The sequence below is a fragment of the Microtus oregoni genome, unplaced genomic scaffold, assembly GCF_018167655.1.
Source record: "Microtus oregoni isolate MIOR12 unplaced genomic scaffold, Mior012 000161F_ref0000079, whole genome shotgun sequence".
NCBI classification, from domain to species: Eukaryota; Metazoa; Chordata; class Mammalia; order Rodentia; family Cricetidae; genus Microtus; species Microtus oregoni.
In genome coordinates, this window is record NW_024544816.1 from 290,730 (window position 1) to 307,342 (window position 16,613).

Genomic DNA, 16,613 nt, shown 5'->3' on the forward strand with positions numbered 1-16,613 from the left:
TCGTTATTGGGTACTTCTTACACTCCTACTTTTTAGTATCTTAATAAACATGGTACTATTGTTATTATTAGGTCTGTTGGACAAGTTAGGAAAAGGAGACTTGAAGAGATTCAGTAGTTTGCTCAAGGTGGGTTATACTGTAAGTGGATGAGCAAGGCAATAGGCACAGGACGAGCCCTTTCATATCAGCCCTGTTCAGGCAGTCGTCTTTGTCTTATTGTAGGAGACACGTAATAGAGAAGGGTTAGTGCCTTATTGTAGACCCCTGGGAAGCTACCGTTTGCTTAGATTCCCCCTTTTAAAAATATACCAGAACAGCAGTCTTTGCAGGTTCCTTGTTCTTCCTTCATTAAACACTTGCATCGCTTATATAGCATGGTACGTATTTGAAGAGTAGCTACGCTCAGCTGGAGAGATAGCCAAGCAGTTGAGAGCTCTTGCTGTTCTTGTAGAGGACCTAGTTTTGGTTCCTAGCAACCACGTGGTAATTTACAACTGTTTGTAACTCCAGTTCCAGGACTGCAACATTGTCTACTGACCTGGCAGGCACTTCATGATATGAAATAAATATTATACATTCAGTCAAAACATTCCTACACATAAAGTAAAAATAAGTATCCTCAATTAAAAATAAAGTGTATTTGTTATGTAGCCAAAAACGTGAGGTGATATATGAGTAATTATTTGAATGCAGTACCCTGCAGTTGTGTTCATCTCGAATTAGTCCTCTTTAAAGCACATTTTGGCCTCACTAATTGCAAATGTAAGTCAATTCATAATCCCTAAAGTTACGTCAGTCAGCTAATGCGGGCACTACTACTTTGTTTTATTCTGGTTCCTAATCTACTGGACATTCAGGCTGACCTCTTTAGGCAGTCAGAAATAACATAAAATGGTTTTTTTAGCAGTAATTTGCATTTTGTTTTGTCTACTTCCTCAGCTTTATGTTCTGTGGAATTTTACCATGAAACAAGTTGGAAGACAACACTATTTTTCCATTTCTCTTAAGGCAGAACCATTCATTTGTTCTTAGTGAAGATTCCTGTGGAAAGTGATTCCATCTCTTCAGCAATAGAACATACTAATGCTAGCTCAGCTTTCTGGAGCAATAGAAATAACTTAATGTTACTTCTTATATGCAAGGTTCTGATGTTAACAAATTAGATCCCTCTGAATGGGACTGTTCCATCAGGAGGAATGACATCCCAGGAACTCCTCATTTTCTAGGATTGCTAGAGACTTTGGTCTCGGATTAGGCTTGCACGTTGAGGTTTTACGCGCTTAGGTGACTGGAGAAAATATGCTGTGTCTGTGGAAACTGCCTTCCTCAATTTGGTGCTTTCACATGGTGGAAGGTCAGTCTACCCACACACCACAGCTGTAGAAATGAGGTTGCACAATGAATTGACAAAATTGAATTCTCAAGTAGAGCAAGTTTGCTCAAGCAGTTAATTCTCTGAACTAATTAAAACATGGTAGGAAGTTTCACCCCTACATACTTAAACCTCTGCTATGCATCAAGACAAAGGAGAAATGACAAAATGAGGAAATACTTTGTTTATATACTGGGATAATATTTTCTGCTCTGAGTTGTTTAGATTACATGAATTAAAATAAATAATTTGACATCTAATCATCACTGACTTTGAAGTGGCTGAATACTTTGCTCTCTTGTCTTAAGTTCCCTAACACAAGTGTTTCTTGTGAGTTTCCCATGCAGATTTAATCAGAAGCCATACTGCTTATTGCTTCTCTTTTCTTATAACAGAAAATTGGCCAACAGTGATGATCTTTTTTTTAATTAATTTATTTATTTATTAAATATTTCTGTCTCTTCCCCACCACCGCCTCCCATTTCCCCCCCTCCCCCAATCAAGTCCCCGTCCCTCGTCAGCCCAAAGAGCTATCAGGGTTCTCTGCCCTGTGTAACAGTGATGATCTTGAACACACACTTTTACCTTTTTTAGTTTCCAGAATTCCTAATTGTAGGCGTTTTGTTTTGACTCATTTTGGGTTTGTCACTTAATGTCTTCCCTGAAGAGCTGTCGTTTACAATTGCAGTGCTTACGGTGTGTCCCATACACTGCTTGTAAATCTTTAATTACAGTTACGGTTTTACCAGTAATTGTGCGGTTAAAAGTGCAGTCTGCTTGGGCACAAATCTAGGTCAGTTGCTTTCTATCTTAAACAGGTTTTTAAATCTCACTGAGACTTGGTTTTCTGATCTATAGATAAAGATGCTTGTGTCTCACAGGACTGTAAAGATTACACTCAAGTACTCAGATCAGGATACCTGTAAGCACAAAATACAGGAGCAGGAGATGTAAAAATTAAAATACTTTTCCTCCAGCTTTTGTTGCTTGTTCTTTTAGTAAAAAGTACCCCCTCCTTAAAAAAAAAAAAACTACTCCAAATAGAAGTTAAATACTTAAACTTCTTTTTGTAGCCTTATCGACTGCTTCTTGTTGGACTCGGCTCCTCTCAATGTTACTATGTCCCCAACTGGAGACTTTCTAGCAACTTCCCATGTGGATCACCTTGGAATTTACCTGTGGTGAGTTCTTTCATACATATCTTTTATTTTGGGGAGGGGCAAGAAAATGACAGTGGTCAAAATCAGTGTTTGCTAAAATTGCCATCTAGTTTGTTTTTCTACAGCGGAACTGTTACGCAGACTAAGTAGTCTACCAGGGATCTACTACTGATGCTTGGTAATTTAGAGGGCTTTGTTCAAGCATATTCTAAGTTACGTAATTTTTATCTGATATTAAATTGGTCTTTTATTTGCTAAAGGACATAGTGAATTTCAGAGATTAGGAAAGGAAGTTCCCGTTAGGACTTGACCCTCTGTCACTGACCTTTGCTATCGCTTCTGAATTTCAGTATGCTTTATAAAGTAAGGCGCACATGTGAGCAGAATTCTTCCTAAGATGGAGTCTCATTACATGCAACTAGAAAAATTTTATTTCTTTCCTGAGTTTATACACTCCATTCTTTTAGCTGTCCTGAAACTTGCGTATTTATTGCATGCGGATCTTAAGCTTGTAATCCTCCTGTCTCGGTTTGTTGAGTGTTGGGAGTACATGGGTATTCTACCTTATCATTCTTTTCTAATTCTAATTATAAAATATGTTCCAATTTTAAAGGGAAAAAGTAATTTGATTTATCATTTTGGCCATCTTAAAAAGCAAAATGTGTCATCTGGAATCAGGGAAGCATGAGCACTTAATCGATTAGTAGCCATTGGGGGCCTGTGGTGCTTCCCCATAGAGTATGGCTGGTGATAGGACTTTGGATCTGACTTCCCAGCTTTTGTTTTCCATTGAGATTCATATCAAAAGTGTAAGGAAATCTGCCCCTACTTTGGTACAGGTGTTTCTATCCTGAACACTCACCTAGGGCTGCTTTGCAAATGCATAACAGAAATATTACTACTTAGCTATTTTAGAAAAGGCCACCTGATGACTGTCTAAGCCCCCCAAGAATATAATTAGGATATTCATTTTAACTCACTTTCTCAATCTTTCTCTTTGTCATGCTTTTTTTTTTCTGAGTAAATATTGATATTTGTCAAATGCTATATGGAAGTTAGTTTATCTTATAAAAGTGCTGTCTAAAACTGCTAGTCTCTCATCAGCAAGTTTCTGTACTGTGTTCAAAACAGAGACTCGGGCCTGGTTGTGCAGATGTTAATCTCAGCACTCTAGACTAGAGGCAGGCAGATCTCTGAGTTCAAGACCAGCTCTATACATAATGGGTTCCAAGTTACCCAAGGGTGCATGGTAAGATCCTGTATCAAAAAATCAGAGACTTCAAAAAATCAGAGATTTATTTTATTTAATGTGTTTATGTGCTTGGGCAGCATGTTTGTCTATGCACTGCATGCATGCAGTGCCCACAGAGGCCAGAGAGGGCATGGATCTGCTGGAACTGGAGTTCCAGGCAGTTGTAAAACAATCATAGTGGTGCTGGACTTGATCCAAATCCTCCTGAAGAGCAGCCAGTACTCTTAACTGCTGTGCTGTCTCCAGCCCCCATTAATGTTTTTGCACATTTTTTAAAAGACAGAAAGTTTGAAATTTAAGGATTTATTTTATGTATATGAGTGCTCTATTGTATGGACACCTTTAAGCCAGAAGAAGGCATCAAATCTGACTATAGATGGCTGTGAGCCACCATATGCATGCTGGGAATGGAACTCAGGACCTCTGAAAGAGAAGCCAGTGCACTTAACCACTGAGCCATCTCTCCAGCCCCTTTATACAGCTTTTTTATGATAACATTTTCAAATTAATAGTCTGTCTTTGAGGTGTTAACTAGTTAATAATTGTAGTCTGTGGCCAAATTCAAGCTAGAGATCGTTACCAATATTCAGGTTCTCTGGAGGTGATGTTTCTGAGTGATGCTGCTACTATAAAATGCCTGCTTTTGCTTGCTCAGGTCGAATATTTCCCTCTATTCAGTTGTCTCCTTACGACCACTTCCTCCAGATTACGTCCCTTCGGTAGTGATGCTTCCTGGGACTTGCCAAACCCAAGGTAATCACAGGATAACAAAATAATTTTTGTTATGCTAACCTAATAACCTAATAATCTATTAATATAATAACCTAATAATTTATTAGGTTATTGCTGCAAAGAAATCAAAATTTAATGCATTCAGTTTTTTAACTGATTAAAATATGTTGAATGACTTCAATTTATATAAAGCTATAACTGATGATATATCTTTAAGATAAAAATTAATATGCTAGTGTAAAAGGATTTGAAGTCTACTGATGGGAATTATACTTAATAGGAGGAAATAAAGAAAATGGGGAGTGAGAAAGGAAAATAGGCGAAAAGAGTTTACAAAGCTATATTGATTGAATGTGGTAAAATAGAAATGAATGTGGACTGAGTTAGGTTCTCTGATTGTCTTCCCTGAACATGTGTCTTCAGGTGTGGAGGTGCTGGAAGAGCAGACTGAGCCGAGCGATGAGATGATAGAGTATGACTCTCCACAGCAGCTGAGTGAGCAACTGGTGACTCTGTCGCTTCTCCCTGAGTCACGCTGGAAAAACCTTCTGAATCTTGATGTTATCAAGGTAACGTTGTAGTCTTCTTGGTACTGTGTCCCAGTCTACTCCCTGAGCATGTCCTGCTTTGAGAGTCGAGGAAAATGATAGTCAAGGCACTGCTGTTTAATCAAACGGTGTTTCATGGGTGCTGTCTCAGAGGCCCCTCTCTATGTCCACTGTAAGCGCACTGCAGGTGTTTGGATGATGTAGTAGCAGACAGTCTGTAAATGTGTGTCTTACTGCTGTGTTTAAGAAAATTATACTAGGGTTTTTATTATTACTACTCAGACACAATTAACCTTTTATTGTTCCATATCCTTTCTGCTGCTAAGTAGACTTTCAGAGCTTTCTGTACTGTATCAGGGTCAGCAGGTGAGTTCATAAATGTATGATGATAAGTTGTGGTGAAAACCAAGTGAGCTAATTTATTCCTGAGGACAGGGCAGCTGTAAGAAATATTTTTCTACCTGGAGAGATGGCTCCATGGTTAAGAGCAGGTACTGCTTTACAGAGGACCTGAGTTCAGTCCTCAGCACCCACATTGGGTGACTCAAAACCACCTGTAACTCCAGCTTCGGGGCATCTGTTATCCTCTTCTGCCTGTGGTCACTGTACTCAAGTGCACCCCCCCACACACACACACACATGCACATATTTAAATAAAAATTTTACATAAAACAAATTCAGAAATTTCAGTGGAATTTTACATCATTAAATAGCAATACTATTTTCTTTTTATAAGTACTAAACAAAAAAACCTCAAACAACAAAACAAAATACCTCCCACTAAAACATAAATTAGCTGCCACATTTAAAAACTGAAAATAAACCAGACAGTGGTGGTGCACATCTTTAATCCCAGCACTCGGGAGGCAGAGGCGCTTGGACCTCTGAGTTCAAGGTCAGCCTGGTCTCCAGGGCTAGTTCCAGGGTGGACAGGGCTACACAGAGAAATCCTGTCTCCAAAAAATAAAACAAACAACAAACAAAAAGTACTAAACAAAAGTTAAAATCCTAACAGAATAAAAGAATTCAGTTCTCTAGGTGGTAGGGGCACAGGCCTTTAATCCCAGCACTCAGGTTGAGGCAGGGCCTTCTCTGAGTTCAAGGCCAGCCTGGGATACAGAATGAGTTTTAGAATAGCCGGTTGTCACACAAAGAAACTCTGTCTCAAAAAACAAAAGAAATAATTAGGGTCCTATTTCTCCAAAATCTTAGCAAATTATTTCTGATGGGGCTGTCTGCGCTTCTGTTTCTGAGTTTCCTTCTGGAGACAAGCCATTTTGTTAAGTTGTTCATATTTTGTTTCGCTAAGAGATACTGAGGGTAACAGTTCATCTTGTGAAGGTGAACCTTGTCTTAGTGCTCCTGTGCAGCACTTGTCACTGGGGCTGGGGGAAGGGATGGCTGCAGCATTGTCAGATAGGTCTTTCTCAACCTTCCTACTCTTCACTGTGATGTTTGTTTTAAATTTCATTTATACTAGACATTCAAAACTATTAATAGGGTTAACACTACTAGTCTTTTATCTCTTCATTTTTCTCTTCATAGAAAAAGAATAAACCAAAAGAACCACCCAAAGTGCCCCAGTCAGCACCGTTTTTCATCCCAACAGTTCCTGGACTTGTACCCAGGTTTGCCGTGCCTGAGCAGAATGGGGACTCCCAGCAGGTAGGAGCCAGATCAGTGTTCTAAGTTTGTGGAGTGTCTGTGTCTGTCACTTTTTGTAGCTCCCAGTGCCACAGAATAAATTAATAATCATTTTAAAATAAATTATAAGCTATGTTTTGAGTAATATTTATGGTCTTTAAATAATGTGTATTTGTTTTTATTTAAGTCTAAAGTGGTACACCTTGGGATTTTGGCTCAGAAATCAAATTTCTACCTGAAACTTGAAGAAGGATTGCTAAATAATCAATGTAAGTTAACATAAAATATTTCCACAAGTTTCTTCATTTTTATTTTAGTTTATCAGAGAGAAAAAATGAACAGTTTATAGTAAATAAAAGCTAAACATATTGAAAATTTGCTCTAATCTACATCAATTACGGTGATTGAGCAGTACTAAGTTCAGACGATGGGAAAGGTGAATGGACTGAGACTCCCCCAGCCTTCTGGATGGAAGTTCAGATGCTGTGGAGATGGAGAACTTACTGACAGCATTTAGCGTGTGGCTTTCAGTTTTCATCTACAGAGTTTACATCAGGAGCCTCAAGCTCCTTGTTTTCGTTTGAGAATCTGCTTAGTCCTCTGGTTCTTAATATAGCAAAGACAGATATTTTAGGTAATTTTGTGTTTATTGTAATACCTATATTTATATAGATATTTAGGTGATTTTATATGCAATTTTAAAAGAAAAAGAAAATAAATATTTAATTTAGTTCTATTTAAACTTTTTAGATTACTGTGTAGCTAATAGTAAATATAAGCATTTTTTAAAAACTGTCACTCTCCTAAGAAATTTGGCTCATCTTCTGTTTGATGTCGGAATGCTGGCGATTCATACCAGTATCACTTAAGTCCATGTGGACAAAAGTCAGAGAATGGTCCTGATGGCTTCCTGATTATTGCAGAATGAAGAATGCCCACAATTGTTTAAGCTATGCTAAAGAACATAAAACAAGATTGATCAGACTTATCACGGTTCAAAAGCTGAAACAACCATTGCCACTGCAGTAGCAAGGCCCTGATGAAGTTGGTTGTGTTGAGTGTGTTTTCATGGGATGCAGAGTAAACAGCAATGCTGTCGTCTAGAGGAGCCTTGGGGTTGATAGAATGGGGTCAGGAGTCCTCCCCTTACGTGTTTCTGTATTGTTGATATTTCTTCACAGCCCAGGGATAGTAAAGGGAATCCGCCCACCTCATCCTATCCTGGCAGTAACCACTACTAATAGTGCAGTATATGACCTCATGTTAAATTTTTTTTTTGTTTCTAATTGATTCATGTGGTTAATGAAGTGAAGCATTAGGCTTTTTTAAGAGCAGAAACAAAGATTGAATTCCTGACCGTACAAAACTTTAAAGACTTCTAGTAATTTTACTACTATTGAAATTTTTGCTGTTTCATTGACCTTGGGTTCATAATTATGCAATGCACAGAAAGTCTGGCACCATTTACATATATATTGCTTGGGGTATGAAGGAAGATCCTAGCTTTCTTTAATTGTAAGAAATAACTAGATTCTTTTTACAATAATGCAGATGAAGCTGCTCTTAACCTTCTGAAGGAATTAGGCCCATCAGGAATTGAAGCAGAGCTGCGAAACCTGTCTCCTGATGATGGTGGGTCGGTAGAAGTCATGCAGGGCTTTTTGAGAATGATCGGGATGATGCTGAACAGAAAGCGTGATTTTGAGTTAGCCCAGGCATACCTTGCGTTGTTTCTGAAGGTGAGTGAGATGTCAGATCCTTTCCTTCCTTTGTAGCAGTGTTATTAAGCCGTGTTCTGCAGAGATGGGCATGCTCTGCATCCGGTGTCAATAGGCAGCCACTCACCACGTGGCTGATGACTACTCTGCTCTCTCTCTATAACTGGACAACAGCTGTCTGGATCTGTCTGCCACCCTGGAGTAGTTGGGATATGCACTTGTAGTCTTTGTTTTTGTTATTACTTGATAGCATAATTTTGGCTTTATCCATATTTGTCATCTGTGTAAGTTTTCTGTGATTGTAAGAGAAAGCCAGGTTCTTTTGTTTGTTCATTTTTGTCTGCTGCTGAAATCAAAATATTCCCTTCCATCAGTTTCAGTTAATTTGGCACAACTTGCTTTTTGATGAATGAAATAGAGATATGCTTTGGGGGTCCATTGTGGTGGTATAACGTGCTGAAGATGCAAGGATTTTACATTTATATAAAAGGTGAATATTTAGGTAGTACCAGATAGCTTTTTTTTAAAGAAATTTCAGATTGTCTCTATAGGTTTTCCTGTGTTTACCAAATGTTAGTCCCTACCAATTTTGCATAAGCCTTTAAAAATAAAGTAGATGACCCTCATCAGTGGTGTGAAGAGGAAGGAAACTGGAAGCCCACACAGCCTGATAGCTGGGGTTTGTGCTGTGGAAAAATGAAGTCATATCAGTTCTTTTAAGAGAGCTCGTGGTATAAAAAAAAAGTTCAAATTAAAAAATAGTTTGGAACAACAGGAAATTAGAGACAAGAAACCACCATTTAAGAAAGAAATATTTAGATACTATTTTCGTAGGTTCCTTGGTTAGAAAAAAATCAGGATTTTGGTACTCTTAAGTAAAACATCCAACTTAACCTTAAGCATCTTGCTTTTCTTTCCAGTTACACCTCAAGATGCTTCCTTCAGAGGCGGTGCTGTTGGAAGAGCTGGAGAAGTTGTCATCCCAGGTAGAAGAAGACTGGACTCACTTACAGTCACTCTTCAATCAGAGCATGTGTGTTTTAAATTATATCAAAAGTGCTCTGCTGTGAGAAATAAACCTCAGTGATTGCAGCACTCACAGCTGCATGTGAAATGGACTGCTGAGCTTGTCTTCATCCGCGCTCAGTGTGGAGGCTGCTGGCGCTGCTTCACCAGCATGGTTCTGTATCTGAAAAGCAGAACTTTCTGGGTGTAAAATTACACCTTCCTGTTGCTCTGAACACCTAGGAATCTAAAGCCACTTGAGTTCTTCACACTACTCACATAGACGAGGCTTTTTAAATTATTGCCAGTTTGTATTTTTTCAATGTGTTACATATAATAGAGAGTGTCTATTTAGTATGAAGTTTTGCTGAATTAAATTGACATTGTCAGGTAAAACAGATCTATAATATAGTTCTAAAATGTTTTTGTTATCTTAGAAAAACGAGTGTTTCTTTTCTGGGTGTCATTTGATGAAGGGTAGACTGTCGATTCTTGGGGCTGTGCTTCATATCTGGTACCTGTGGTACAGCCCGACTGTGTTATAAGTAAGGCTGTCTGGGACCTGTGGCGTGTCTAGCTTTGTAGCACAGGGTCTAGAGCTTTCTCTGTTGCCTCCTTTCTAAACAAGTTTTTGTTAGCTCGAAACGTGAGAGGGGCTTGCTCTACGCAGGTGCTCCAGGAAGAGGTGCAGCAGGTGCCTGTACAGGGAGATTCCAAGCTCCAACGAGGCTGTCTTTCGTGGCTTTTCCTCCTTCTCTGACATGTTTATTTGAGAAGAAACTGCTAACAGCCCTTGTCATCATTCTCTTTTTTATGGACTGATGATTTAGCAACACGGGAATTCTTTTTTCTTATACAAATCATGAACTAAATTTTCTTACCTTTTTCAGATGAAAGTGCAAACTTGATCTGTTGTCATTTTTACTAGCAGTGTCTTTAGACAGTATGTTTTGTCAATAACCTTCCAAAACCTTAGACATTTACCATCAAGGGAGAGAAGAAAAAAATACAAAGTATTTTTGTGTACATATTTTTCTTAAAATGTAATCAGTTTCCGCATACTTCTATATTTTTGAACTTTAGTCTTTACTTTTGAAATTTAATGTGTGTTGTATATGACTACATTTTACTTATAAAAATATCAGATGGATTTGTTTTTGGCAACAGTGTTTGATCCCAGTAAATAGACATAGAACATGAAATGTAGAGGTTTTATTTTTTTGTTTGTTTTCTGTTTTGTTTTTTACTTAAAGAAAAGTTTATAACTTGAAATGTCATCACTTGCACATCATATGTTTTATTATCTACTTTGCCTATCATCTGCCCAAAATTAGGGAATTTTCCTCTGCCACCCCCAACCCTAACACACACACACAGTAACTACAAACCGTGCTGAAGTAAGCAAGCATCATGTTGCTTAGGTCTCTGGGTTAAGGATCTCTGTGTAGCATATGCTAAGGGTTTGAACTGGTGAGCCAGGGGATTAGCATTTTTAATTTGAAGAGATTTTTCCATGTGACTTCCAAAGTGATTATATTGTACCTGCTATTTCATACCATAAGGCGTATTCAGAATCATGTCTTTACCACTTGCATTAATAGAATAAAAACTCTGATTTTGTTTTTATGTTAGAATTGATATTTGTGTGTTCTATCTATTGCATCATTTGTCTTTTTATCATAGATTTGTTGAAAGGTTTTTGCTTTGGTTTTTTTAAGACAAGGTTTCACTGTATAGCTCTAGCTGGCCTGGAATTAACTATGTAGACCAGGTTGTCCTAGAACTCACAAAGATCCATCTGCCTCTGCCTTCTAAGAGCTGAGATTAAAGGTGTGTGTCACGATGCCTCAACTTTTGTTGAGTATTTATGCAACCTAAACATTGGTCTTTGTTACCTCCAGGTAGTTATATGTTTCTGACTTTCTGGCATTGTTTTATAAATCCTAGGCATTTTACATTTTTCATATATGGTCAAGTTGATAATGTTTTATGTCTTATCTTAAGTTATAAAGTAAGTCCTCCATTCTCTAAGCTGTTTATCCTGATTGTGTGTGTGTGTGTGTGTGTGTGTGTGTGTGTGTGTGACTACCTGTGTGAGTGATTAATGGCTAAATCGTCAACTATAATTTATCACTGCAATGAAGACAAGGTGTGGAAATGTTTTTAGTTCAGTCATTTGTTCAGAAATCTTGAATTGAAGACCCACTTACTTTGTCATTGAGCAGAATGCTGTTTCATTGTATGCTAAATTTTTATTGAGCTATTTTTGGTGTTTTAATAATGCAACATGCTCTGATTATAGTTTGGTGGGATAAGGTTTTCTTAAATATTTTTTCAAATTTTTCTTGTTTCATGTTAGGCATATCTTCTTGAAATCTGTGTGGGTGGCATTAACTTACAGAATTGATTTAGAAAAAAGTAGTAAACTGAGTCTTTCTCTTCAAGAGCAATGATTATTATTAAATATTTGTGAGCAGGCTCTCTTTGTGTCTTAGTTTCACTGCGTGTGTGAGTGTGTGTGTAAAATACATAAAACTATTTTGCCAGTTTGTCATGGCAATACAAAATTCTTCTAAAGTGTTAATCAAGATGTTCTTCCTAGAAAATCACCTTCTGCAGCTGCTGAGGCTTTACTTCTTACTCCGTGTTCATTTCCATTTGAATGTTCTGAGTCAGGATTGCTTGCCCTCCATAAACTACTGGCCCTGCCTTGCAGAAGCTTTGTCTTGTTGCCAGGTCAGGTGCAGATGCCTTTAGTGGTCTTTTGTTACATGGTGATGCGTGTACTAGGTTTCTGCTAGATAGCATCCTTCATTAAATTCTAATATATTATACTGCTTGTTTCATATTTCTTCCATTTTTTTCCTTTTATTGAAAGTAGATTCTTTCCTCATACAGTATATCCTAATTACAGTTTTTCCTCCCTCTACTCTCAGTTCTCCACACCTTCTCTCTGTCTGGATCCACTCCCTTTCTGTCTCTCATTAGAAAAGAACAGGCTTCTAAGAGATAACAACTGAACACGACAAAGTAAAATACAATAAGATAAAGCAAAACCCATCACTTTGAGGCTGTAAACAAAAAAGAAAGAAAGGAAGAAAGACAGAAAGAAAGAAAGAAAGAAAGAAAGAAAGAAAGAAAGACCCCAAGAGCAGGCACAAGAATCAGAGACTCACTGTTCACAGACTCAGGAGTCCCATGAAGGTAGTAAGCTGAAGGCTATAATCTATAGTGCAGACTGTATGTAGGCCTTGTTCTTGCTGCTTCAGTGTGGGAAGTCACGTGAGTTTTGTTCAATCGATACAGTGGACCTTGTCCCTGAGGACTGAGGGGAGGGATTTGATGGAGACATCCCATTTAGAGCAGTTTGTCCAAGGTCTCTCCATATAATGTCTTGCTGTGGGTCTGCTTTAGAAGGAAGCTTCTCTTATGACTGAATCTATGAGTATAGCAGAATATCATTAGGAATCATTTTATTGATAGCTTTTAAGTAGATAGAGGTGAGTAGAGAATTTTATTAAGGCATTTTTTGAAGCTTGTATTGAAAGAAAAAAATCAATATTTTCAATTGTTATAATTTCCCATATTAAATAATATTTCATTCCTGAGGTATTCCTGAACTGTTTTATATGTTTGATAGAATTATCTAGCTTTGATTTAAAAACAAATTTGGCCTAATCAAAGTGGGACAAAAGCCTAGTGTCTTTGAGTCTTTGTTGTTTTTTTCTCTGTGTATTCCTTGCTGTCCTGGTACTCTCTGTAAACCAGGCTGGCCTAGAACTGCCTCCTGTGTGCTGGGATTAAAGGCAGGCACCACCACACCCAGCTTCTTTGTTGCTTCTTGATTTGTCTGTTTCATTTCTTCTGTGGCTACCGAACTGCCACGTTTCTGTATCTTCTCCAGTCAAGATTGGCAGGTTATATTTTCTTTATAAATTATGTCTTATCAGATCTTCAAATAAATTAGTATTATTTAAGGTCGGTTTATGCGTTTTTATGAATTGGTTACATAGGACAGAAGCCCAGCACTAACAAACAGTAATACAATTGGCTTTGCCTGACCTATTGCTTAGTAGGCTCCATAATAGCTGGCTGCTGTGTTCCTCTGACCTCATAACTGACTGTTCTCATGGTCTGTCCTCACTGATCTACAGGATGGTTTCTTCATTACTACCGAGAATAAACTGGTGATCAGAACTTCAAACTACCAACAGTTGTAGGTTTATATGTTAGTTTTCTTTAAGATACTTCCTTTTATTATTTTTAATTATGTGTTTGTGTGTCTTTGCGGTGGGTATGTGCATGGGAATGTAGGCCCTCATAGGCCAGAGGTGTTTGAGTTCCTGAGATCCTCTGCAAGGGCAGTATGTGCTCCTAAATCTTTAGCCCCACACAGCATTCTTAAACTTGTTACAAAATAAGACCTAGAATAGATCGTGTCTAGTGACTCTCCTTGACCCTTGAGCCTGAGTGGCTAGAGGGATGCAGCTTTGATTAGCTTGGCCTGATGATTCATTGAGGTCTAGACAGGGGACAGAGACCATTCAGACCACCTGGCTTGAGATGGATGTTAGCTTCCCAAGGACGTGTGCTCTGTGATGAAAGGGAAAGGTGGGCGAAGAACAAAAATGTGTGTCTGGCAGTCTGTTCCTTCCTGGAGAGCCGATTTTATGAAAGGCTGTGGGGAAGCATTTTCTAAAAAGGATTTGTGCAGTTGAAAATGTTTCAAATGTGTTCTTTTTTAAATAAAAGCACTGTGGATAGAAAAAGATGTAGACTGACTGAAATACACACTTTCTTTATCGAGGAGCTGAATTATTTGTATTGTAATCCAGAGTGCACAGGAAAAGTTCGGGCATTAAGGCAAGGCTTTATGTTACTCCCTGTGGGGACAGTGCTAGTTTTTTTAGTTGTTTCTCTTATTTTTTTTGAGAGTGTAATTATCATTTCCCCCTTCTTTTTCCTCTCTCCAAACCCATATACCATAACTCCTTGACCTCTTTCAAATTCATGGCTTCTTTTTTCATTTATGATTGGTACATATAGGGGAAAGCCTGAGGTTTCAACCCTCCACAGTGTTAGTGTTTTAGGTTTGTGTGTGTGAGAGAGAGAGAGACAGACAGACAGACAGAGACAGAGAGAGGTATGCACACGTGAGTAGGGTGTTAGTGCTTGCACAGACTGTCCTACAGTGTCATGCTCCTCATTTGTTTGAGCACATGTCTCACTGAACCCAGGGCTATGAAGGTAGCCATCACACCTCAGGATCCTCTTCCCTACCCCACCCCCCACTCCCAGCCTCAGCACTGGACCTCCAGACACACAGCACTGACCTGACTTTATGTGGGTGCTGGAAACAAACGCTGATCCTAATGCTTACTAAAGTAAGCTCTTTTCAACACGGACCTAGCTCTTCAGACCCTTAAATTATTTTTAATCGTACAATATTTAGGGTTCTTGATCAACAATTATAGAAGACTTTGATGCTTGTTTAATAGGAAGAATTTGATTTTATTTTTTTAAGAATTTATGGGTGCCTTTACTTCAGGGGCACACTAAGCAAGATCCTTATCATTGAACTATACGCAGCCTTTTGTCTGCTATTTCTCATGGTATTTCATTTCAAGGCAGTTAACCCACAGTTAGGTACGCAGTTTCCTCCTGGTATCTGCAGAGACTGGAAACTAATGAAGCTCAGAGAAGGGGAATTCCTCTGCTTTTTCCTCTCCCCTTCCCTGACTCACCTTCTTTCCCTACCTTCCTCCCTTTCTCTTTCCCAGGTAGAAAGCGAGCATCAACTCTCTTAGAACATTGTAGTTCCCACTTGCTTCCAGCAACCTGAGAAAGCGATGTTTCTGGAAGGAAAAAGGAAAACCAGGTCCTTGGTCTGAAAGGTATTTTTCTTATCTTACACACTTTGCTCAGAGTTTTGCTCTGTGCTGTCTTGTTTTCTACTGATAAACGATTTGAGATCCTGAGATTCCAACGCCACAGTCATTTGTTTCAAAGAAGTAGTAATTCTGTGAGCCATGTGTGCCACAGCCCTTCCTGTGAGGCCAACTCCTGAGGCTTAGTGCGTGGGTTTTCCCTAGAAATGCAGGCACACAGAAGCGAATGCCCCTCAGCATTCCAGTGTCTGTGTGGATCTCTGACTGCAGGCTTGCTAATTTGTGATGATCACAGAGGATATTGGTTCAGACCCTGGGTCAGCATCGGCTTGTGTGAAAGGTGCACTCTGTAGCCCAACCCAAACCTCCACCATACAGGCCTGGATAGATGAGACCTCACAGTGTTTTAAGGCCTCCGGTTTGACTGCACTGGAACACTGAGAAGAACCAGAGGGGAGGAGGCCCTATGGCTTATTCCATGGCCCTCCTGTTCTGGGAGGAATGCTGGAGAAGAAAAGAAAGAGGCTTAAGTTAAGACTTGCAGGCCCTGGGTTCCCGTAATGAAATGGGGTTAATGAAGCCACATTTGAGAAATACCTGGGTGCAGTGCAACCCTAGAGTTAGAGAGCATAATAACTGTCCCCCAGGAGCCTCTTGGGGTCTTGCACCCTTGGACACAAGGTGGTCATATTCAGTTGTTGGACTCTAGCGTCCAAACACCGAGGAGTCACCCCCAGAGACCGTCTCATACACCACAGCCGATGCAAAAGCATGAGGATTTTATTAATTCTGTCATGACAGGGTCCCCCAGCATTCGGGAAGCCGAGGGACCTCGAATAGCGGGTACAGTCTACTTTTAAAGGGGCCACAGAAGCAAGGGGGGTTGTTCTTTGACTATTCTGATTGGCTTATTTGAAAGGGCTATTACCAATAATTGACTGGAGAGCTGTTGCCAGATCAGATGAGGTAAGAGGTCATTTTGACCCCGTTTCCCAGGGGAACGAACCAAAGCATACGTATATGGGTAATTGTTCAGGAACTGAGTACGTGCGATTGTAGCTGTTAGGTCCTTGGTTCCCAGGGGAGGAGGGGAAGCACTATGGCACAGAGACTGAGAGGATTCAGAATTGTCAAAAATGGCTTCAGGATTGTCTTAAAGTCTTACACAGTATGAGTATGTACTGACATGTTTGGGCAGAAGGGCCTGTTGCGCTCCCATGTTGTTTCCCATAACTGGGAGATGTTTGAAGAACTCTGGAAATTTTTATCTACTTCTTACAGAAAACAGGGAAG

The 16,613-nt window shown here is 39.2% G+C and overlaps 1 protein-coding gene across 1 annotated transcript in view; it reads left to right on the forward strand.

The window, feature by feature from the left end:
- The window catches only part of LOC121445166 (WD repeat-containing protein 36-like), a 35,690-nt gene extending 23,252 nt beyond the window's left edge, over window positions 1-12,438 (forward strand). Inside the window, exons 17-23 of the mRNA XM_041647166.1 lie at window positions 2,447-2,554; window positions 4,441-4,538; window positions 4,941-5,086; window positions 6,611-6,730; window positions 6,897-6,978; window positions 8,261-8,448; window positions 9,348-12,438. Coding sequence (XP_041503100.1) covers window positions 2,447-2,554; window positions 4,441-4,538; window positions 4,941-5,086; window positions 6,611-6,730; window positions 6,897-6,978; window positions 8,261-8,448; window positions 9,348-9,497 — 892 coding nt within the window. The 3' untranslated portion in view covers window positions 9,498-12,438. The remainder of the gene's footprint in view (window positions 1-2,446; window positions 2,555-4,440; window positions 4,539-4,940; window positions 5,087-6,610; window positions 6,731-6,896; window positions 6,979-8,260; window positions 8,449-9,347) is intronic.
- The last annotated feature ends 4,175 nt before the right edge of the window (window positions 12,439-16,613 follow it).